Source organism: Epinephelus fuscoguttatus, linkage group LG5, assembly GCF_011397635.1.
Source record: "Epinephelus fuscoguttatus linkage group LG5, E.fuscoguttatus.final_Chr_v1".
NCBI classification, from domain to species: domain Eukaryota; kingdom Metazoa; phylum Chordata; class Actinopteri; order Perciformes; family Serranidae; genus Epinephelus; species Epinephelus fuscoguttatus.
The window spans coordinates 7366087-7391440 of record NC_064756.1 but is presented as its reverse complement, the minus strand read 5'-3'; the positions used below and the strand labels follow the sequence as shown (position 1 = coordinate 7391440).

Sequence of the window (25354 nt, the reverse complement as noted above, 5' to 3'; positions counted from 1 at the left end):
GGGGTGGGGGTGGGGGTCACACACTGAAGCGGTTTCTGCAATCTCAAGTACAACGGCGCCTCACGAGAGAAAGCGAGCATAGTCGAGCTGCATATTTCGCCGAAAAACTGCCCCTTTCATTCCACAGCAGCCGGGCAGTATGCTCACTGCTGCACACCAGCGCTCTGACCTATTAAGCAGTGCAGTGTTTGGATTGGTTGTCGCTGTGAGTCAAAATACACCGCAGGATAACGACAACAGCTCATGCTGTTAAACCTAAGATCATGTGTTAGCATTCTGGGCTAAGCCGTGTCGTTTTAGTTTGCAAGTTTGTGGTGAAAATGCACACGCTCATCAACAGGCTGGGTTATTGTGTCATGTGACTAGAGAGGGGAAGTATGTCTGTGGTTATTAGGATAAATAAGGCGACAGGAAAACACTGTTTTTGTCTGTTGCACTGTTTGAAACATGACATAAAACTCAAAAACAAATGCATCCAAAGCAGAGAGCAAGTACCTTTCCATTCAACAAGGACATCCAACTGTACAGAAAACACTGACAAACAAAAAGCCGTTTTGTTTTTTAACTGGATAAAATGCAGTTATTTTGTTTGCAAAAACAACTAAATAAGGAGAGGAAATCAACAAGAGTGGCCGTTCTTTCTTTTCTTCTTTTTTTTTTTAAACTGATCTGTGTTGAATTAATGTGCACTTATGATGAGCATATTCCTGGCCACTTGCTCCACACACTAGCTAAACTGTACAACTTTCCAGAGTAAACTCAAGAGGATTGTCCTCGCCTGTAAAACTAGCCTGGATTCTCCAACTGAGGAAAACAATAAAAATGAGATGAGGATTCTAGAGACAGACATTGAAAAGTGCGCTAAGAACATGACTGTTGTTTGAACAAAGGTAACAACTAACAGGCATATCCCCCTCTCCCCCAAAGAAAATGCACTCAATCTTTGCGTTCTGCCGTTTCTGGACAAACAAATGTGACACAATCACGTTCTGTAGTAGGCTCAGGCCCCGATCACACAGGAAGTGTTTTGCAGGTTGCAAAATGGCATGCCGCATTGGCATTTTTAAAAAAAAAATTGAATGCCACTAGTGGGAAAAAATGCTTGCTGTGCCTTTTTATTCTACTATTCTAACCTTCCAATGAAATCAAGCTACCGTTTATTTGACAGTAATTAGCATCTAGTTCCTAAAATGTTGAGGCAGAGGGTACTTGCTGTAGCTCTGGTTGAGGGTGAGAGGCTGTCAGCAAATCGTTCTTTGGGCACAGATAAACAGAGATCTGTGTGGGTACATGAGACTCTAAAAAAAGAGGGTTGGTCACGGGGAGTACCACCAGTTGGTCCAGGAGCTTCTCCTCCATGATGGCCATTTTTAGGCATATTTTAGGATGACTCAGGGGCAGTTTGACAACCTGCTGTCTGTCATCGGGCCGTATAGCTCTGGGTTTCCAGCAACTGCTACCACCAGTTTCTCCTCCATTGTTTACCAACTGTAAACTTGTTGTTGTGACCACCACAGAAGGCCCGCCTCTCACATCATACGATTGGACAATAAGAAAAAAGATGACACAGGGCGTTTTTTCGCTGTGAGTTGAAGATTCTCATTAAAAACAATTACAAAAAGACGCCCCCGGCTGCTAAAACACTTTCTGTGTGATCAGAGCCTCAGGAGCTATCAAGGTATCACGGTACACCAAGGTATTTAGAAATCCTCAAGCTATAATTTTCAATACCATCAAAAATACCGATGCTCCTCTACGTTTATTCATATACTGTATACCTCCGTTAAATGTCAGGAATGAATAATAAATAGATACCTCCCAAGCCTTTTATGTAGGCATTGTACATCTCCATCAATAAAACATTTTGTTAAAATTTGTTAATCATATTTATTTATAATTCACACCATAGGTCAGTGTTTTACCTTCATCATTAGTGAAGTTAATCTTCCTGTTAATTTACATTCCAGTAGTTAAATTGGTGATTATATTCTGGTTTAGTTTGGGGACTTTTTACCCTCCATCTAACCTTAGTGACTACTCTTCTTCCACACATGATTAACACAAACACAAACAGGTTCCGAGATCGGTGTCATTACGCAGACTTATAATAAGCAAGCTGATTTTAACCGTGTAGGTATTAAGTGTAAATGCACGCCTGTAGATGCATGTCGATTCCTGCGTCATGAGGAGATCCCGACTAGTATGAGGGACAAGCATTAGGCGAGTGTCTATATTCATGATATGTAAAAAGGTTCGCTAAGGGCACCTGTAATCACACAATACCAGTGTACGACTCTGCTTCTAACCTATATAACCTTTGTTGTGACAGGTCAACCAGAGCTTGGTGTCCTCCCACAGCCATTGTGTATCTTTGTCTACATCACGGCTACAAACAAGGCACGTCTCCCGTTCCCGTTCCTCCCAATCTCCACCTCTTCCCTGTTTATCCTGCCTCAACAAGCCTCGAGCACTCATTTCTTCTCTGCTAACTTGAGAGCCCCTCGTCAGATACTTCAGCTCGCTACAGACTCTTCCATCTTTGTATTCCGATCCTCTGGTGGTACTCTGATGGATGCAGGGAATACTGCTAATAAAATATTTTTAAAAACCGATCATCGGCATGACAGCCTACTGCTGGAGGGGGTCTTAGATCCACTAGGTGGTAAGGATATGAATCACTGTACTTGTCTTTCCATATTAGTATTGTTAGAGGCAGAATATACTGTAACTCTTTCTTCAGCACTCTGAGTCGGAACTTCCAGAAGCAACACGTTTAACCGAAGGGAGAAAAGGATGGAATTAAAATAAAAATAGGGCAACCGTTTCTTTGCCACCGCTAAACCCAGATCCCCAAACCAATGCAAGGAGCTTCTCAATCCTCTCCACTATGCCAGACCCTACGGTTATAAAACAAAACTTATTTTTAACAACCACTCGCGTCACTGAGACAAAGGTCACAGTGTTGTCTCTGTCCTCTTCTGACGAGCAGGTTGCTGTGCTGGCTGGTGTGCAGTTGGCTCTCATTCTCTTTTCTCTGTCTCCGAACAGGGGCAGGGTTACACATACTGTCCGCGGGTAGGGGGGGAAGACTTTAACGGTTCAGGAGGTAGACCACCAGCTCGTAGGTGCACATCATGATGGCGGTGTTGGGGATCTGTCGTACCAGGTGGGTGGTGAGGCCGCGGTACAGGGCGCGGTAGCCCTCCTCTTTGGGCACTGTTGTTAGAGTCTGGAAGAAAGACTTGTACTTGGTGCCCTCCTCGCGTAGCCTGGTGCGGATCACTTCTGCAAAGACATGGAGAAAAAGAAAGATTAAAGGGCGGCTCCATTATTCTTATATCCATCTGTAGCTTTCCAGTAGTGTTCCTTGTGCATTCAAAGGCAAAAAATTGAGTTTTGGTCAAAGTATGTGTGTTTTAGCATCAGAATGCTTTTTCCCACTGGCGTAGCTTTCTGCATAATGATGCTGCTACATATAAACCCCAGTTCTGCTGTGGATGCCATGTTTGTTCAACTCTGGAAGACACAAACAGACTAAACGATAAGAGTAGGTGGCGACCACCGAGGTAAAAACTGAGCATAGTGTTAGTTCAGGCAGGACACGATGTCAAGCTCAGCTCACATCCCAGCTACATCAGCTGATCCCAAACAGCCCAATCAGCTGATGGAGCAGCTGATTGATGGAAGGGAGTCAGCTGATAGATCACATGATTCCTTTCTATGCAACCAATTGGTGAATCTCATTCAGGGCGCCCTATTTAAACTGCTCTGGCCTGCCTACTGTTGCTGCTTCATCTACAAACCGCTTTGCAACCCATCTCCAGACCTGGGTTTTTTTTTTTTGCTGCTGCTCTCCTCTCACCTTAGGCTTTCCATGTAGGCGTATGGAAGGGCAGGGAGGTTTGCTTTCCCTGCCTCAGGCTTTCCTCGTTTGCACATGGAAGGGCAGAGAGGTGTGCTCTCTCCGCCTACAGAAGAGGTTTCTGCGTAGGCCCGAGAAAGGCAGAGAGGCCCCAGAACAGAGCTGTACCGCCAAATATAATACTGCAAATGGAATTAAAGTTTTCTTTGACTGAATTACTGTTTCCATCATTAGAGTCTGGTGGCTTTGAAGAGGGGGATATAATGACTTCAGTTTCCCGTCAGAGAGGGCAGTCTGATGGCAAGGTGAAGTGGTAAAATGATCTAAATACAGCATATACACTTACAATAGATTTTTTTTGGTGGCCCTTTATTTTAGGAGGCAAAAATACGGTTTTGCTGCTGCTGCCCCTGTCCAAAGCCCCAAGTTTTGCATAAGATGAGAAGTTACTAGTTTTCTACTACGTCTGATCTGTTAGTTTTGTGTGATTGTGCAACTTTTGAAACACAGCATCCACAGCAGTAGGCTACAAAAGAATGCACATGGACCCACCCTTTGAAGGAGCCCAAAATCAGCCATTATCAGCTAATTGCTAAGCCCAAACTCTTACCATGAGGATAAGCAATAGTCGTGGCACAGGTCTTGGAGGTGGCAGCAGCGAGCATCATCCCTATAAAGTCTGTAGCATCTTTGGACGTCTCCTCTTCCTCGTCCATATTCTGCGGTGCCTTGGCCTCCAAGAGGCGCCGTTTGATGTTTTCATAGATCACAAAATGGATCACAGTCTCTGAGATACCGGCGTAGGATGCAGACATACCCCTGTAGAAGCCTCGCAGGCCATCTGTCTGATACACCCGCCGCACGCACTCAAATGCACTCATCCTTTGCTCACCTCGATTCCTGAGAGAAGACAGGGAATATATACATTATTTTAAAGTAACAATTAAAAGGGACAGCTTGCAGATAGAAACACCTAAACACAATAACATCAAGAAATGTGTACCTAGTAGAGTGCAGATCTCCACAAGGTGTGTATGGGGGAATGTGGGTGGGGCATATGGAGTACAGGGCAGGTTGTGTGTTCAGTGTGTCTGAATGACAGTGGTGGAATGAAGGGGATACAATACGCAGGTTAAGGCCCTGATACACTAAGCTGGCGGTCGTCCATTGGTCAACGTTGGGCTGTTCTAGTTGGAGCAGTGAGTTCCGCACTGATGTCCCTCATTGGCCCCCGTCAGCTTTTTTTTGGCCAATTCAGCATGTTAAATCGGCAACACTGGAGCCCATCAGTGAATCAATCATTGTCAGTTCAGCTCAGTGAACAAGAAGAGTCACAGAAGTGAGGAAAGTAAACAAACAACTAAAGTCAAGAGGGAGTGAGACCAAAACAAACTTGTTACATAAGGTAAGATTATTTTTTTTTAGCCATTGAGCTCTTTAGCAGAGACATTTCATGATGACTTCTGTTACTGTTCACTTGGGCACAGTAGGCTTTGTTCTTTACACACTGGATCGTGTTGTTAATGTGCTAACTGTCTAACTAGCATCCAGACAGTCTTATGGTTTCCCTTTTTGAATGATAATTACAGATGACCACCATCTGCTGGTGTGAAGAGTTATTTCCTCTCATGCAGGGGCAGAACGTATTTGCTGGTTGGCTGTCACTGTAGTCTTTGCAGTGTGTTCATGTACAACTCTTTAGCCAACACAAGGCGACATCAGGAAACGCAGAAGGGGGCCTTCGATTCCACTAGTTCTCTGAACTCGGTTTTGGTGTGTCTGGGTCTTTACATTATCAAGGTGAAACCAAGGTAGACATGTAGAGACTAACTATATGGACACAAATCTCTGACATAATGTTCGTTAAAACCCCTCCCTACATCCCTATCCCCTCCCAAACAGAGTTGACTCTCACTCAACTGTCCCTTCTGGCTTTCTAAAAGTCAAGATTGCTGTGACGATAACGTCTTCAAGTGCAATTTCTTTTAGTACAGTCACAGCCAAAATACTAAATAAATCCTAAAAAAGCCATTAAAAACTTAAAATTGATTGGTTCCATAAAAATACATAAGAATTTTGAGTATTGGGTCATTTTGGTACCAGTGATGAAGGTCGTTCTTTTTATTAAAAGACACAATTTTTGTTGCCAAGCAGATAGCCAGGAAGTGCAGATGCAGTCCTTCAGCAGTTGGATACACTCTGCAGAAATACAGACGAACCAACAGCTTAGAAGACAAACCAAGATCTGGGCGTCCAAGGGTTTCTTCAGCAAGAAATGACCGCATCCTGATCCGCATTTGCAGGCAAAACCGCCGAATGGCATCACAGGAGCTTCAGCAGCAGTGGTCAAACCAAACTGGTGTCCAGTGTTCCACCCGCACTGTACGTGGCCGACTTTTAGATCATGGCTTAAGGTCCTACAAGGCTATCAAGAAGCCCCTGATCAATGAGAGACAGAGGTTAGCCTGGCGTTGTTGGGCCCAGGCACACAAGAACTGGACAGCCAGGAATTGGAAGAAGATTTTGTGGTCAGATGAGTCCAGTTTCCAGCTTTATCTGCCTCCTACTAATGTGAGGGTATGCAGAAGGCCAGGCGAAGCATTATCTCCAGCATGTACAGTACCTACTGTCAAGCATGGTGGAGGCAGTATCATGGTTTGGGGATGCATGAGTGCTGCTGGTGTTGGTCATCTCACTGTCTGTGATGGCACATTGAACTCTACCAAGTATTGTACCATTCTCCAAACCCACATGCTCCCTTCTGCGCATGCACTGTTCCGCCGAGGTAAAAACTGGATGTGTCAACAAGATAATGCCCCTTGCCACACATCCAAGGCCAGTAGAACTTGGCTGCAGGAGCACAGTATCCAGGTCTTAGAGTGGCCAGCTCAATCCCCGGACATGAGCCCCATTGAAAATCTGTGGTGGATTATCAAAAGGTCTGTTTCAAAGCATAAACCAAAGAATTTAGAAGAATTAAAAGCAGTAATTCAAGAAGAATGGGACAAGATTACCCCTCAACAGTGTGAAAGGCTCGTGGGGAACATGCCAGCCGGGATTAGAGCTCTGCTACATGCCAATGGCAGGACTACTAAATATTAATTTGATGATGTGATGGTTTATTCATTTTTTGTTCAGTTTTGAACACATGCTCTGTTATTTGTTGACTTTGATACCGACAATGTTGAGAACTGACATATTGAAACTGTCAAGAATTTAGTTTTGTTAGTTTTTCTTGTAAACAATAAACAAAAAATATAATTTGTATTTGTTTGTATCTGTCTAATGCAGCCACACCTTTTGAAACACAAAAAAGATTTTTACACAAATATTTCATGATAATATTTGAGATTGTGTAAAATTTTAAGGGTGTCCGAAAACTTTTTTCCACCACTGTACATTAGCGCACTTGCAGAACCAGTTTCTGCTCCTGCCTACTGTTTGCACTGCAAACACTAGTGTGTATGAGGAGCTGTGCTCTTGTAGGAGAAGGACACACACAAGGACATATATCAGCAGCTTGCCTTACACGTGTGATTATCTACAATCAATTCCTCGCGGTCTTCATGTAATTAACATCAGAGTCAGTTATCAGATCCCCTTCTGTGTTTGGTAATGTCGTCTTTTGGGACTTGATGTACAATAAAGTACAGTAGGCCCTGAGGGACAAAATTACTTAACACAGGACAAACAGGAACCTGTAAACAAGCAAGTAACTTGTCGGAAGATCTTGGTATTTTCCAGCTGAATGGTAACACACAATATATATCTTGGTATTTTCTACGAGATGGGCTGGAATATAAACGTATCAAGTAGGCCTAAACTCACAGCCTGGTGTCATATTTACCTTGCATCCAGCTGGAGACGGGTCTTTATGAGCCATATTGGATTGGTTGCTGTGATGGCTGTAAAACCTGTGGAGGAAAACAAAACAACAGGATTAGACTTTGCTAAAAATCGAAAGATACTACTGACAGCCTGCAAGTCAAGCTGCCAGCGGTAAAACAAACAGTCCACAAACTAACATCACGACGAAGACATAATGTTCTTTATGCTGCATTCATGGCGGTTAAGTTAAAACTAAAAAGTTCCTTTAATAAACAAAATGTGAAGTCACAAAGGCAGCTTCTGGAGATAATCTAATCTCTGTACAGACTATCCTCTGTGTGCTACTAAGGGAGCAACTGAATGCCATAAAAATTCAATGTCATGCAAACAGCTGTAACAAAAACATGCTTCTTATTCAATGACCTAGATAGTAAGGGAGCAGAGGACATAGATGTGAGAGAGAGAGAGAAAGAGAAGAACCAGCTATAAGAAGAAGCACAGATCTGTGGTGAGTACTCACGCAGACCCAAGTAACTCCTCACAGATGTAGCTAGAGACCCCTGGTGGTGCGAGGGTCTCATGCCCCTGCGAGCGGGGGAGCTACGGTAGAGTAAAAGCCTAAAACAGACACAGGCTTGTGTGTGGCAAAATGATTGGCATGCAACCATTTTACTTCCCATTCCACCACTTTCCCACAGGATTTCACACAGCGTAAACCAACCTCCTGAGAAAATCCCCTGACATTATAAAACTCATCACCAGGGTTTGAGGCTTGCTTTGGACGTGTATGCAAATTACAGCCTGATGAAAACTGGATTTTTCCGGCGGAAAAGTACTGGGGTGAAAAGTGAGCATGTTTACAGTTTTGAGGAACTTGTACTTGAATGTTCTTATTTATAATTCTTTCTACTGATACAACATTTCACAGTTCAAATATTGTACATTTTATATACTGATTTGACAGCTATGGTGAGATTTACATACTTTTTGTTGTGTGACCTCTCATGATAAAACCAGTGTGTAGTTGTAGCTCCATGTCATGTTACAAAGGTCCGTGAGCTAAAACCAAATTCAGCATCAGAAATTAATTTTTTCTTATTTCCTCTCTCATTTATCGTCTCACTCAGACATTTCATGCGATCCTTTGGAAGGGCCCGACCCCTAGACTGGGACCACTACACTACTCTACTTAACTGTATAGTAGCTAAAATTATCAGGGGTCAGTTTTCTGTAGTATAGGTACATTTATTTTGGATACTTTTAAGTTCATTTTACTGATAATGCGTCTGTACTTTTAAGTAGGATTTTGAATGTGGGACTTTTACTTGTAATGAAGTATCTTTACATTATTGGATTATGCAAATTTGGTCATTTAGGAACTATGAGAGTAATATTTGCTGAGAAAAACTGGCCTGCAAATATAATGGTAAAGCCTTTACACACCAGGAGTCTCATTTATAAATATTTCACTTGCACAAAACAAGGCCTGAAACAGGCGAACGCCACTTCCTGCGCAAAAGTTGTGATCTATAAAAACAGACTTGATGGGAGAAACTTTGACTGACGTTTACGAACATTTTGGAGACGGATATTGGCAACGCAGATGGTGGGGTGGAAGTCTGATGGTAGAAATTGTTGAATATGTTTGGACCGCATGCCATTTTTGGCTTTGGTCCATACGCACATTTTTAGTATGGATCCTACGCACTGTTTTATATATGAGACCCCAGGGGCATGACGAATACATGTCATGGAAATGCGAAATACTCGCCTGCAAAACAAATGTATAACGGCACATTTACAAATTTACGACAGTTGCAGGTCTGACATTGTTGTGACATTGTGTGACGTGACGTCTATTTTGCAAAATGTGATGATGATATTTGCACTTCCTGTCGAGGTATTTGTGACCAAAAAAAACCAAACAAAAAAAGTAAACAAAAGAGTATACTGACACGCAAATTAATTGCACGAAGAAGAAAAAAATGTCTGGTGTGTAAAGGCCTTGATGTTCTAACACTAATATCTACACTTCATCTGTTTCAGCTTGGGTTCATCTTTCTAAGTGGACATCCATTGTCAGCCACAGCACAAGCCAGCGTTAACCTCTGCTGTAGGTATCATGTATCACTGCACAGACCAGAATAATCGCCACGCTGTCGACTCCTCATCACCTGTCAGTTCAGCTCAGTCAGGTCTGCAAAACATGTGGACTGCCACTGGACAGATATGTACTGACAAAGCTGACCTTGACCGGGTTGTTGAAAAGTCTGAGTCATGGTGAGCTAAAAGTGGTGCCACTGTGAACCTGTCAGATTGACCCCTATATACACACACACACTGTAGCTGTCTAACTGACCCACATTGTTACGGCTCGCCATTCCCAGCTGGATCACAGTGACACCTGAGCCGTTAATAAACCCCTGACATACACAACATTAGAGAATAATGATACTGTACTCACATCTGGCCTTTTGACATGGTACATTTTTAGTTAAGCTGTTTAAAGATTGCTGAGTTGGTCTTATATCTGGACAGAAGGTGAAGAAAAGAGGATAAGCTTGTTCCTGAATAAACAGGGTCCTCATGAAGGGGCAGTTGGGAGAAATTTGCCTAAAGGACTTTCTCCCAGACAGGTATTTTTTGATTAAGGTAAGGAAAAGGCTGTGGTTCAGGTTAAAATGAACAGATTTCAAGCAAACTTCTCCCATGTGCACGAGAGGAGCGATTACAACCTCAGTTCCAATAAGGTCGGGACACTGTGAAGAACGTACATAAAAACAGAATGCAATGATTTGCAAATCCTTTTTGATCTATATTTAATTGAATGTAGTACGAAGACAAGATATTTGATTGATATACGACTTCAGTTGCTCAACAGTCTGGGATTTCTGTCGTTGTATTTTGCGCCAACTATTTTCAATGGGAGACAGGTCTGACTACAGGCAGGTCAGTCTAGTACCTGCGCTCTTTTACTACGAAGAGTGAGACACATGCAGAATGTGGCTTGTCATCATCTTGCTGGAATAAGCAAGGACATCCCTGAAAAAGACGCTGACTGGATGGCAGCATATGTTGCTCAAAAAACCTGTATGTACCTTTCATCATTCATGGAGCCTTCACAGATGTGCAAGTTACCCATGATACCATGGGCACAAACCCACCCACATATTATCACAGATGCAATCTAACAGTCTGGATGGTCCTTTTCGTTTTTAAGCCAGACGACATAATGTCCATGATTTCCAAAACCAAAAAATCTGAAACGTGGATTCGTCAGACTGCAGCACACTTTTCCACTTTGTGTCAGTCCATGTCAGATGAGCTCAGAGAAGTTAATGGCATTTTTGAATGTTGGTGATATATGGCTTTCACTGTGCACTGTAGAGTCTTAACTGGCATTTACCGATGAAGCAAAGAACTGTGTTTACTGACAATGGTTTCCCAAAGTGTTCCTTAACCCATGTAGTAATATTTTTCTGCAATCATGTTTGTTTTTAATACAGTGCAGCCCGAGGGATCAAAGGTTTCGAGCATTCAGTGTTTGTTTTCAGCTTTGCCTATCACGTGCAGAGATTTCTCCGGATTCTCTGAATCTTTTGGTATTATGGCTTGTAAATAGTGAAATCCTAAATTCCTTGGAACTGTGTATTGAGACATTGTTCTTGAACTGCTGGACTATTTGCCCACACGGTTTTTCACCAAGCGACAATCCCTGTTTGCAAACAGCTGGGACTTTTGAGGATGCACCAATTAAACCTGTGAACTGTTCCAAACAGGTGTTTTTTGAGCACTCCACAACCCCCCAGTCTCTTGTTGCCCCTATCCTGATTTTTTTGGAACATTTTGCAGGCATCAAATTCAGAATGAGCGTACTTTTACCAAAGAACAATAAAGTTTATCAGTTTGAACATCAAATATCTTGTCTTTGTTGTGTTTTCACTTGAATATAGGTCAAAATGGTTTTTCACATCACTGCATTCTGTTTTTATTTCCGACGTACACAACTTTCCAACGTTATTTGGAATTGTGGTTGTAGATTGTTAAAGTCAAGTAACACAATCTAGTTTACCACAGCTTACTCCCTTCAGAAGGATCAACGTACAGCAAAAGCAGCAGCCCCACAGTACACAAGTTACACAGTTTTTCTCACAGACATGCTTGAAATGGTCGAATCATTACAGTATGTTAAGAAGCATTACACGGCGGCAAACGTCAACCTGTTACCTCACATACATAATTACCTGCCATTCCAGCTGACACCATGTGTACCTGTGTGGAGTCGGGTTCCAACACAGCGTTCAGTTTCTCTTTGGCAGTGGAGTAAGCAGCAAAGTAGATCGCTCTGTTGGAAGTAAAACACACAAAGGTGAGCGTATGTTACACCAGTACACGGCTAAACAGCTTACACACGCCATGTTTTTCTGTGTTTCAGTGTAAAGATCATTAATCCTGGCCAACTGTTTGCCTCTGGTAGCAATGCAGCTGATTAATTACATTACATCAACAAGTGAAACTGTCTCCATATCAGGTTCAGCTTAATGAGCTTTAAAAATTAATTAAGTGTAAAGCTGAGAGCAGAACCAAGCGTCTCAGCAAATCAGCCTGTTTAGTCAAAGAGGCTGTTCGGTATAAAAAGCACGTCTCCATTTATTTTCACTAATTATCGTGTTTCCACTAATTAAAGAAGGTCATGCGATCATGTTCATGTCTAAACACTGTACTTCTTCTCCTCCTAACAACACGATGTGCAGTCGGGCTCATTTGTACGATCATTTGTCAGATGAGCTTAGTCAGACTGTTAATGATGTTTAAAGCATCAGTCAAACTGTAAGACAGCGTTTGTGCGCGTTCATCTTTTAATCTGCGTCATAGCTCAGGAAGTATCGTCGCATTCACCTCCACTGCCCCACTGCATCAGCATTCATTCATGTAAGACGCCAAAAACACTCCACGTATGCTTAGCACTGGTACCTGCCCGCTGCCATTAGCACCCACTTTCCTCCCATCATCACCACTGAGGGTGATTAATGATCATTACCCTTTATGTTATTACCTAACTGCTGCCGATTACAGGATTTCCAAGACAGAGACTTTTCGAAATGCTGTTGCTGTTGCCATGTTTCAGTGCAGACACTGCTAAGAAAGCCATGAAGATGAATGAGACCTAAATGACCGTTTATCCCTGATGCTTCTTTGTCGCCATGTAACATCAAGGAGGCCTGCGGTGGTTACATAACACCACTGTTTCTAAAGGTGATGTCTCACTGAAAAACAGCCCATGTGTCCACAACTCACCTAGAAATAGTTCTGAGCTGATGTCAGTGTGCATAAAATGTGTCTGAATCAGCTATTGTAGAATAAAAACAGCTGATATCAAAGCAGTGAGACTGATAAGACAAAATAAATCGAAGTATATATAAATTAATGGGAACATTTAAACACTACTGGCTGTTCAATACGCCATGTGGTGCACCGGACGTTTCAGTTGTTTTTACTTTTTCATGAAATATTCATCTGTTTCCCTCCCAGTGTCGCCACTCTGCCAGTAGATCTTTTTTCCACAACACACATTTTGACCTGTCATAGCAGAAGAAGCACAGGTATAATTGATAACATTACCAAATGGCCAAGTAACCCACACTAAAGTCTAGTTCACATTATAAGATTTTCACCCTGATTTTACGTCGCAGAGACTATCGTAATCTTTTGAGTGTTCATACCTGGCGATGTGCTGTTAGCGGGAGTCTCGCCAACTGCGTTACAACCTGTGTGTGCACACCACAAGATTTCTCCACCAAGCCCTCGCCGACAGAGCCCCAGATAACATGGTGACATCACCAAACTACGTTTTTTAACTTGGAGACGACACATCGTAAAGGCATGGATATTCTTTATTATCCTGGGTCCAAACACAACGCGCTCCCCGTGATCCTGTGGATGCTACAATTGTTGTTGTTGCTTGCCGGCTTGTCAGTGTTGCCAGATTTTGGGAGAGAAACAAGCAAGCAGGGCTATGGAAACAAGCCCAAAAGAAGCAACTATCATGCATTTAAATAACTTATTAGACGGATATATATAGAGGAAGGTGATGTTTAGAGAGCAAGCCCAAATAAGCAGCTCCACTTTAGAAGCAAGCCCAAAGTCGCGGCTAATTAGCAGACCTGGCAACCCTGCGGCTTGTCCTCCTCCCATTTCTTCCGTCCTCCTGCGTGCTGACGTGGGATGTATCCCGCCTCTCATTGGCTGATGCTCTTTGTCAGTCGTGTCACACTTCTCCAGTTTTCTAGCATGCCAGATATCCAGTCCCAGTCACAGACGAGGGGGCGACTCGCTCGTAGGCTTGTTCACACACGAGGACTCGTTGTGGTAGACTATCTGCCGACTCACCTCCGACCCAAGGTGGCTCTCAAGATCCTCTGTGACGTCAAAACCGCGGTGAAAATTGTGTAATGTGAACTAGGCTTAAGCCGTGTCAGCCAGAGTGCATGCACAACACCAGGACTGCAGAAATGGCTAACCTAAATGGAATGTAGCCATGTCATGTTACTGATTACACCTGAGTTTTCCTTGCTATGCTAAGATGTCTGTTGTGAAAAAGATGTGTCACAGTCAATGCTTACTTGATGTCCGTTTTCCTGCTAAATGTGACATGCCAACAAGCTGATTTTCAATATATAACATGCTTGTTGACATAGCGATTAAAGACATGTTAACATACCCATCAAAGCACAGCTGTGACTAGAGTACATTTAAGGCTGAACGAAGAACAGCTCAGGCTGATGAAAGCTGTTTTCAGGTGTGTAATGAGGACTGTAGTCTTCTGATCACACAGAAAGCGTCTGGCAGGTTGTTGCGTCTTTTTATTGTTGTACCCCATCACCTCCTTACCTCCACCAGTCACTGAGGAAACTGTTAAAACACAAAACCCAGCAGCCACGAAAGTTTTCTCACCTGCTGAAAGCAATTTTCACTTTGACTTAGCGTAGCCTGCAGACTGTAGTTTTTCTGTATGTGACATGTTTGTTAGTCACATCACTCACGGGGAGGACAAAATGTTGCCACACCAGTGATGTCAGGGAACCAGGAGGACTTTCCAGTTCTGTTGTTTCTTAATTATCTCCAGCTCCAGTGGAAAAGTGCAGCTGCAGGCTAATGTTAATTTTGAAGTGTTTTCTTTTTCTCTTCGTATGCAAGTATGGCGGGTTTTTTAAAACCAAAAAAGCTTTCAAACAGCAAACACAGCTCCTCACTTGGGCACATGTTCTTCTGGTGTCCCTCAAATCGTTTTGGTCTCTTTCTTCATCCTCCATCCTTCTTTTATGAATGTAGGCTACCGTAGCCACAGAGGGTCTCCCAGCTGCTGCCACAGTGTTAGGTTATGCTACCTGGCCAGCTAGCTTGCTTTATATACTACCCAGAATGCCAATCAGCAGTGTATGTTTGTAAATGTACAGTTATTAGTGTTACAAATTGTTTATGTGTCACGTGTGGTTGTGTGCCGTGGTGTTTTGCCTTATTCATTGATTTAAGATACTGTTACTTTCAATTAACTAAGAGTATCTTTACTATAAGACAAAATTAATAGCTTCATAGTCTCTCAATACATACTCAAGGAGGCACACATTGCTGAGGATATAATAAAGATGACAATTACAGGTGACAGAAGACAGCTTACCTGGAAGGTGCCACACCCACCAAGTTTGGCCCCAAGCCCCTGAAGAGAGAGCGCGGTCCTTCTTTCTCTAAAATCAACCTGAATACAAAACACACAGAAACATGTTCATTAAGACTCTAACACCAAGACAACACGCGTGCTTCGCGGTTATTACTGGATGCTAATGTCAGTCGGGTAGTTCATTTGACACAACGTGAGATACTGTTAAGCCCAGGTCAGACCAAAGATTCACAACGAGATGAAACCATTTTAGAACATTGCAGAGAAAAGTTGCAGCGGTGTGAGCTCAAGCCGGCTGATGATGTCACCTGCAACTCAGCTGGTCAAATTGCCACCGACTTGTTTTATATGGTTAAGCATGTCACCTGTTTCAACAGCCAGTCGGCGTAAGGTGAAGTCCAGACGGCGTGTTCACTTGTTGCGGCAGGTGCCCTGTCCCTGTTGAGCCCTCTGTTTACGTCCTCACAGTGTGCCAGTGTTGGACACTGGGCCACTGCTGCTGCTCGCTGTATGTGCTTATGCCCCGCCCACACACACATTCTCATTCACTGATTAACTGGCGCTGGTTATTTGTATTATTGTGGCGTATTTATTATGAATACATCTGATTCTTGTTTTGTTTCTGCTTTTCGCCATTTCATCACTACTACAAAAGCAGCTGTAGCCAGTATCTCACTTTCACTATCCTCATTCATATTTTAAGGAGCTACAAATTATATTCAGCCACAAAATAAGCTTGAAAAGCTGCGAACCAGAGCGGAAGAACATAGAGTTGTTGACTAGAGATGATACATTGTCTCATCTTGTTATGCTGGTGTGAACTGGCAGGTTTTTAGAACAACACAGAACAGCATTGGAGCTGCCTGTTTCAACTCGTCTCAAATCTTTGGTCTAATCTGGGCTTCAGCTCAACTGTCTCGAAGTTTGATGTGGATATTGAAAAGTTTGATTATTAATGCTATTGCGCAATGTGTGGGTTATTGTTGTGCTTGCTTGCACGCATGCACATGGAAACGCATGTGCTACACATGTGCAGGCGCGCATGCACACGGCTGATGCAATTCACATTCCAGCCAACACTTTGACACTATTCCACCGATCACAGGTGGCAGTAAACAAAGGCAGTGGTAAAGACTGCTAACAGGTAACCATGGATGATAACAATGCCAGCTTCCAACTTTTCAGGGAAAAAACAGCTTTGCAAATGTATCATGAGGAAGAAAATGCATTCAGCAATGGATACATACAATGTGCCTTGGTTAATAATTCACTTTTAATGTGTAGGTTACCATAACATCTGACCACATTAATTCAACAGGACAGATGGCATGGCCTTTCCTGTCCTTCCGCTTTCAGGACGAACTTTAGCCTACATTCAAAGCCATGAAACTTGTAAGGCTCTAAGAATAGAAAAACGTGTCAGTAGCCAGTTGTATTGTGGGGTGTATGGAGCACCAAAGGGTGGGGGTGACACATTTTAGATTTTAATATCATGACTATGTTAGATAACATAATGACTTTTAAGAGGTTTGTGTGCCAAATAAAACAAAGTGCAACCAGAAACAAAGTTATGATAAATACTACATAAGCAATCCTTGCATAACGATAGAATACCAAAAGGATATGATGAGCAAACGCGCTTCCGAGCCAAAGGGAAAAGCTGTCCAGTTTAACCAGTTGCAGCGTGGCATGTGAGCTACTTTACAAAAGCTCTATCTTACAGTCAGAACGCCGTAACAGTTGTGCAATTCCTTATTTACTGCAGTTTGTGTAATTATGAATAGGAGATGTGCTCGTCTCCTTCGCTGCCTGTCATGTGTGGCTGACTGGTGTGCCACTGTGATGCCTGCAGTGTGCAGAAACTGGCCAAATTAACATGTTAAAATTGTCATGAAGCCTTGCTGAGCGCACTTTATCCAACAAGGCCTGCAACATGTCAACAATGTCATGTGACTGGTGGTAAGCAGGGTTGGAAATGAACTTTTTGACTACCTGCCACTGTGGTTGGTGGATTCCAAAACCTACCAGCCACTCAGTAGATTACCAGTGCTTTTGTTGGCTGGTGAATAAAGCAAATCTAGCAGCCACTTGCATATTTCACCTGCATTTAGCAAGTGACTGGCGCTAATTTCCAACTGGTGGTGGCTACAAGCTACTTTTTCTTCAGTCTACTTTAGTTATAACACAAATTTCGGTTTGGAAAAGAGCACCAGATACATCTGCCACCCCCGTTCCTTGCAAGATATTTAATCCAGTGATGACGCCACTGAATGAAAAGACCTTAAATTGCCGGTGGGCCTTCTCGCATTTGATAGCAGCACTTTATTCAACAGCAGTTTGAAAATGTGCCAAAATGCATTTAGTTAGGATAATACTGTCAGCCTTCAGAACAAACTGCTACAGTGACTGGCAGTTAATTTAAATGCGACTTAGCTCTGTGAATTTCAGAGATGGCATGGAGCCATCAAACACAATCTTTCCAAAGGCTAAGAGCAGTCAGGATGTGACCTTTTTAGAGGAGAGCCGGCCATTCTCTTTCTTGTGGAGCAGCTCTTATTTCCCTTCAGCATCACAACTGGACATCGAGCCAAATCAAAGAGACACCCGACTCTCTTGAGCCTTGAGGAATCACAAATATATGAAAATCTAACAAGATAAAGACGCAATAATAGCTGGATTTGTAATAAAATTTCCTGTTTGGCTAAAGTGACTGATGTGTGTGCTCTTGTTTTCCCAAAGGGTGAGGAGTTGGGTTTCAGGGAGTGGTTGGCCGTGCCAGGGGGACGTCAGCCAGACCAAACAACAGCAACAACATGGTGCCTTCCGAGAAAGGAACCATGGCTCTGCAGGGCAACCTCTCTGTGAGAGCGGGGAGGAGGAACCATGAGCTATACAATCAGTGTTCACTGAAGTGCAAGTTTAGGTGATATTGTGTATCATGTCAACAAAATACTGGAGCTAAGTAGAGATGTCTGCCGAAATCTCGTTCCATATAGGAAATGGTACTAAATTATTTTTTTCATGGCCAGTACTTTTCTTTGTACTTGAAAAAACCCACAACTGACATTAGCGGACAGTTAAATATGGATTTAGTGTCATTTATGGTCACCAGTGCAGCCTTTCTATTCTGTCTGAGGGCTGCTAATATGAAGCTAGGACTGGGCGATATGGCCGATAAATAATATCGCAATATTTTCTGGCTGTATCCCAACACACGATATATATCTTGTGGTTCTGACTTCTCCCCTACTGTCTACTGTAGACTACTAAAATACTAAACCACTAAATAAACTACAGTTATGGTCATGTAATAAAGTTATATAAAGTGCTGTGATGATTTTAAAAAAAATAATAGTCAAACCACAAGTACTTTTATTCTGAAGCCCCCCGCTTCTCTCAGGCCACAAGTGTTGATGTTTTTGCTGTGAACTTGAAGCTTCTGGTCAACAGTTGTTTTTAGCAGTTAGCAGAAAGTCAAACCGTTACCATGGCATCATTAAGCATTAGGGTTGGGTCGGTTCTCGGTAATACCAATTCGGTTCGTTACTCCGTCTTGGACCATTTTAATTTTTTTTTGAGACCGACCGGACCGCATACCCGGGCGGACCTCCGCCCGGTAAAAGTGGACGTCCGCAAGCCCTGTGCACGCAAAGCATGACCGCGTGGATTCCGCTTCGCGCACCAGTCTCACACAAAAGACTGTTCGGCATGTATTTTTCACATCGCGGAGATTTTTCATGGACATTTTTACACGGAGTCCGCTCCGCTTATAGTATGCCCGAGTCTGTGAGTACCTGTGTCTGCCTCTTCGCCAAGCGCACAGTGAGCAGGAGAGAGAGGGGGGTGGGGGTGGGGCGGGGACTGAGCTAGGGGGTTCGAGTGTTCATGCGCCGAGGCCTCTACTGTAGCCTGGAGTTTGTTTAATAGTGACGGGGAGCCGATAATGGCGGACAATTTAGTCTCCAAGAAATCAAAGAATGCGCCACTATGGCAACACTTTGGCTTTGAGCCAGACGAAGGAGGCAACCCTTGTTTGCACTGATTGAGTAAGCTGCAAAATTTATTTGTAAGGAATAAAAGAAACAACTTGTTACTGTCACTCTGTTGTCCTAAGGTCGTTTTTTATTTTAAATTAGTCAAGTGGCGAAATTAGCCAAGTGGCGAAAATCCGGTATTACAGACTTGATGCTGTTTTTTACAAAAACCGGACCGTTTTTTTTTTTCTCATATCGACCCAACCCTATTAAGCATAAGGATTTATTTACTGTAAGCTGGAAAAAAGACAAACAGCTCTCCAGTTAAGATATTAATAATTTGTGCAAGTTGCACTAGTGCTCCATTGTCGCAAAATGTGACTAAATAGTTGCCGTCTGGAGCCCTGCTCACACTAATGTTAACCTTGTTAAAAGTCAAACTGTTGCTGCAGTGCAATTAAACATGCAGATTTATTCACTGTGACTGGGAAAAATCTAACAGCGCAACAGTTAAGATATTAATAATTTGTGCAAGTTGCACTGGTGCTCCATGGTTACAAAATGCGACTAAATGGTCGCGGCCTGGAGGCCTGCAGTTACAAAACAGGCCTTGCCTGCTCACACACTTTAGTCCAGGAGAGAGTGGTCTGGGTGGGCGGAGGAGTATCATAGGAGAGTGGGAGAACCAGAGTGCTGAAGAGAGAGTTTCATACCAGTGGAATGACAATATATAATAGTATGTTCCGGATATAGTAGTGCTATACATCCCATGTGAAACAAGCCGTGCTGCACTGAGTATGATCTATTTATCGTCAAACCCTATAAGAAGCCCAGCTGTCTGGCCTAATTTGCCATGTAAAATTAAGCAATATCTTGTAGACTTTCTGGCTGAGATGGTGACCCCCACCCCCAAATCATGGATGAGTGAGTACTACACTCTTCTGTTTCCTAGAAGATATAGTTTATGTAGTGACTTTGCTGTTGCTACTCTAGAAACATTATTTTATATATACTATTTTTTTAGTAATAAAAGAAAGAACCTATAAGAGTGTCAATATTAGCAGACTGATGAGGAGTTGATGAGAATAATTGTACAAATGGCAGTCCGACATGTGATAAATGTTGAATACCTACTTGAGACAGTGCAGGGGGCCTGGCGGGGACATGCGGGCCACACTGGCGCCGTTGACAGTACTGAGCTGAACCTCAGACACATAGAGGGTGATGGAGGACGACTGCAGACGAGTCTTCACTACTTCCAGTGGACAAGTCAATATGGCTCCTACCGTGCCCCCACATCTGGCAGAGAGACAGAGATGGAAAAGGTGGAGGTGACATAGCAAACAAGTTTCAGCTGACAGAGCAAGACTGACACTCAGTGTCCTTTTCTGACGTCACCAACAGTCAGGATGGTCATAGGTGTGAAAAGTGTTAATGTTCTTGCATAAATAAATTAGCCAGTGATGTGGCTGGTGGAATTCTAAAGATGCCTGGCACGTAGACAAGAAATGGCAAAGTGTGGGAACAGAGAGTTAGTCAGGAATGCTTTGTGTTTCTTGGGAAATAACAACAAGCTTCTGTTGAGTGCCACGCCACATTCCAAAATCACAGATATATATTTTTATATAAGAGTGAAACAAATAGGACTGATATAACAGTTGTGAATAACTTTTGAAAGTAGGGCCCAGCTTTACAGCAATACAATTGACAGAAAAATTGTTTATGTTTCTCATTTCGTGTCCCATTAATCAAAATCCACACTTGACACCACAGTGAATTGTAAAACAAATAAATCATTGAAAGTTTTCACATCTGCAAATTCACAAAACCATAAGCCTGGGTCTGAAGACATGACGCCTTTTGCAAACAAAGTGCTACATCCAGGGCATGAGTTTATGGCCAGCTCAGGCATTTGAGGCAAATAATCTGCTCAGACATCAAATACAAATACGACTGATAAGACAGACCACAATAACAATATCTACATGGACTACATAAATAAACAAGACTGGACTGGACAAGGCGGGGCCAAACTGGAGGACATCAAAAGCGGGAGTGACGGCAGTTATCTTTAGTTGGGGTTAATTTTCAATCAGCACCAAAGCAGAAATAGAAAGTCTTGTCAGCATAGTTTTTGACGAAGGTAGGTTGATCAGTGTTGGGCAGCCAGCTGCTGTACAAACAACAGAGAAAGCAGGAAGTTGGCGCAGAAATAGTGTGGCTAGATGAGGAGATACATCAGGTGTCAACTGTTAAAGCTTGATATGCAAAAAAGACGACTATCTTCGAAGGGTGCATGCACTTAAAACAAGAAGCCTACTTTATTTTGCTAGCGTTCTTAATCTAAAAATAAATGCTAAAAATAAAAAATGCTCTAAGAGAACAGCATGGATTAAAAGGGGACTCCTCATTAGCCTTGAAAGAAAACAATTATAGTAAATTGTGTGTCTGCTGGAGGCAAGACAGAATGATACCACAACATTAAATTTTATTACGGGTCTGTCAAAGCACACAGTTTCTGCTGTTTCACCCAGTTTCTGAGGCTGTATGCAGTCACGGCCTCTCCAGAGCAGTTTCAGACTTAATTTAGACTTGCACAAAATGCATGCTTTTATCACCCAGCTTTGGCAGATCACTGTGACCGCACCACACCGTGACACAGTTTGCATTAGTCACAACCGAGCATTCATGTCCTACCGTGGTTTTCCAAACACTATTTTCTGAGTGACCTTTACAGTGGCAGCCTGCCCACGTTTGTTTTGATGCACTGACATTACGGCCGACAGACAGATGACACTGAAAGTACGCTCACTTTTAACCCCAGCTGCTTCTTGAAATGTTGCGTGCATGCAGCTGATTATAAGCTTTCATGTTTCATTACAATGTCATGAGGACTCACAGGAGAATATACGTCTGCAAACCATCCAATTCATTCATACATTGAAATGTCATTGTAACTTGTGACATTGAGCTTTACTCCTACGGGTGCACATGCATGGACAAGATTAGTTAGCTGACATCTGGCACGCTGATGCAAACACGACTCGTCAGGTCCACATTACACCACTAACTAAACTAATATCATGACTACAGTGGAGTAAATGCTCATGATGTGATGCTATGTTGGTTAGCAACGCCAGCTAGCTTGAAGCTAGCTAGCTGAGTTCTCGCATGTTGCTGACATGTTACTCACCCTCCAGCAAACAGATGAACCAAGGTGTCTCTTTGACTCATTATGTATCATATTCGGGAACCGTCCACGGGGCACCACGCGGGGACAACGGGGGTGGGGGTGGGGGGGCTAACGTGAGGACACGGGAGAGTAACGACCCCAACCTAGCGAGCAAATGATACCCAGTACGGCTGTGTTGTGGTGGAGGTCAGCTGCGTGGAGGAAAAAAACGAGGGTATGTAACAGCTAACTTAGCTAGCTCGCGTTAGCTAGCACAGCTAACGGGTTTCCGGTGCTGGAGGTCGATGTTACGGCGAGTAGTTGGCGTCTCCTCTTTGTGAAATGGGGTGATATTTCACCGTAACGTGCATGTCTAACGTCTGGGATAATTCCGATAATGCAGTTGTGGCAACGACAGTGGATGTTGCTCGGCCTCAGTCACGTTGACGTGCCTTGCCCCACTGAGAGTTCTGTGGGTTAGGTCGCAATGTTTATCCGCGAATGGGAAGCCGCAAAACAGAGGCGCTGATTGGCTGAGGCGCCCCGTAAGCCCGCCCCATCACTACTCCTTCACGTGATAGCACTTTTATTTTGAAGGGCAGAGATCATCAATGAGGCTGTGGAGGGACAGAGTGGGTGCAGCTGATTTAAGAGTCAAAGAGATGGGAAACGTGACAGACTTCTGACTTTGTTTAGGCAGGTTGCACTAGAATATGAGTCCTAAATTAGGCACACAGTGTACACAGTACAGTGACCCTAACTACACACTCCATAGTTGTGAAATCTATTTAAATACTGAGTAGCCACCTATGTAAATAACTCAGTACTCAGTAACCCTTTTAACCACTTTAAAGGAATAGTCCACCCAAAAATTAAAATTCAGCCATTATCTACTCACCCATATGCCAATGGAGACTCAGGTGAAGTCCTCACATCAATTGATCCAAGGGGAGGGGGGGTAGCAGCACAACTCCACCTAATGGAGGCTGACGGCGCCCCAGATTCAAACGTCCAAAAACACATAATTGAAACCACAAAATATCGCCATACTGCTCGTCCGTAGTGAACAGAGTTCAAATGAAACAACTTTTTATGTCGAGGCTCCAGGACACTTGGATCACTACGGACGAGCAGTATGGAGATATTTTGTGCTTTCTATTATGTGTTTTTGGACGCTTGAATCTGGGGCACGGTCAGCCTCCATTAGGTGGAGTTGTGTTGCTACCCACTCTCCCCTTGGATCTCCGCAAGGGATGTGAGGACTCTAAAACTTCACCTGAGCCTCCCTCGGCATATGGGTGAGTAGATAATGGCTGAATTTTCATTTTTGGGTGCACTATCCCTTTAAGACCTTGAATGTCCACATTAACAAAGAGGCAGTTGATTTTTATCTCTTTTTTATGATCTTGGGACAATAATAATAAAAATCCCTGTTTTTTAATGTTAGTTTATCCACATATATCAGTTTGTTACCATGGAATTAGTACTATCACCAGTGCTAGAATTATCTGCATGTATTTGTTCTAGATATTTAGCTACAGTGCTGTGAAAACATCTGGTGAAAAATCATACTAATATATATTTCATCAAGTGTATAATGCAATAACACTAGTCCATACCCACTGAGTGCACAGTTGCCCACGTACAGTTTCACATGGTGTGTGTTTGGGATACAGGTCATAGGAAACTGCAGATTAAATAGTCAGCTGAGCCCATTAAGAAGAGCAATGTATTCAGACAGAGTTTTTCTGAATTTGATAGTACAATTGCTTTATAGAAAGTACAGTAGTACCATTGCCAATAGTGGGATAGTTAGTCGGCTAAAACTGTACATTAGTAGCTGAGGTGGCACATTGAAAGGCAGATAGTTAAAATCATTGCCTTATAGAAGCTCAGTTTTAGTAAGTTCTCCAACCAAGAGGGAACTTTAGATATTGGTCCCTAGATTATGTTCACCCAGTTTCATGCAGATCGCTCAAACTTCCTAGGAAGAGATCCATTTGAAGTGTTTTTCAAAAAATTCAAAATGGCGGAAAATCTGTATAACTGGAAGTTATGGGTTCTTGAGGCAAATGTGTTCCTCATGAGGAGAGGCATCTCTGTGCAAAGTTTCATGTCTCTACAACATACGGGGCATGAGATATGCCCATTCAAAGTTTGCAATTTCAATCGGTTGCTATAGCGCCCCCCTTTGGCCAATTGATGTAATATTGCTTCATTGGCATCCTCCCATGACCCTCTACCACTGTGCCAAATTTCACATGGATTGTATGGAACTGTATGTACAGTAGGTAACGATTTACCAGAAATTGAATTATATTCACGTTGCTGGTTAAACCAACTGCGTTTGTTGCATTAGGCATTTTTTTTTTGGGCCTAAAGCTGCATGATGAATTGTCTTCATCATTTACAGTACGGGTTAACAAAGACCTGTAGGCCCAGACGTTCCCACACCCGAAACTAATTTTGTTATCCTATACTCTAAGTCACCAGATCACACTTACAGCATCATGCAGTAAGTGTCTCCTGTATCTACCGCTTCCTTGTTGTTCCCCAAGCAGAGTTGTGCTACGAGGACACGGCCCATTTGGGGAAATACTATCAAATTTCCATGAGTTCAATGGTCTAGGTGGTACAAATATCTACGCACTAACCTCTCCCATGGAAATATCTTATGTAACACTACTGGACTTGGAAGGAAAAGTTTTTAAAAGAGGGGTCACAGTGTTGCAGCCTGAAAACAGTCCCTATGCATTTTTGACACGCCTGATATGATTACTTTAGACGCTGGGAAAAAATAATGTTGCTACTCACAGACTGACTTGACCTCAATCCATTTT

General features: G+C 42.9%; 1 protein-coding gene across 1 annotated transcript; it reads right to left on the bottom strand.

Annotated features, from left to right (window-relative positions):
- Positions 1-23004, bottom strand: LOC125888260 (solute carrier family 25 member 36-A-like). The gene is made up of 7 exons (XM_049575511.1): positions 22536-23004; positions 20477-20641; positions 15369-15446; positions 11935-12035; positions 7710-7776; positions 4473-4762; positions 1-3285 (listed from the first exon to the last, which is right to left on the bottom strand). The coding sequence occupies exons 1-7, from the start codon at positions 22574-22576 to the stop codon at positions 3092-3094; spliced, it is 936 nt and encodes a 311-aa protein (XP_049431468.1). The 5' UTR covers positions 22577-23004; the 3' UTR covers positions 1-3091.
- Positions 23005-25354: the final 2350 nt, after the last annotated feature.

Bases quoted from the DNA above. Each gene is read 5' to 3' on its own strand.
- LOC125888260 (XM_049575511.1), bottom strand. From the start codon at position 22,576: ATGAGTCAAAGAGACACCTTGGTTCATCTGTTTGCTGGAGG. The intron at 7,777-11,934 runs GTAATTATGTAT...TTTCCTCCACAG, and splicing joins GGTGTCAGCTGGAATGGCAG to GTTTTACAGCCATCACAGCA. The intron at 4,763-7,709 runs GTAAATATGACA...GTCTTCTCTCAG, and splicing joins CGTCTCCAGCTGGATGCAAG to GAATCGAGGTGAGCAAAGGA.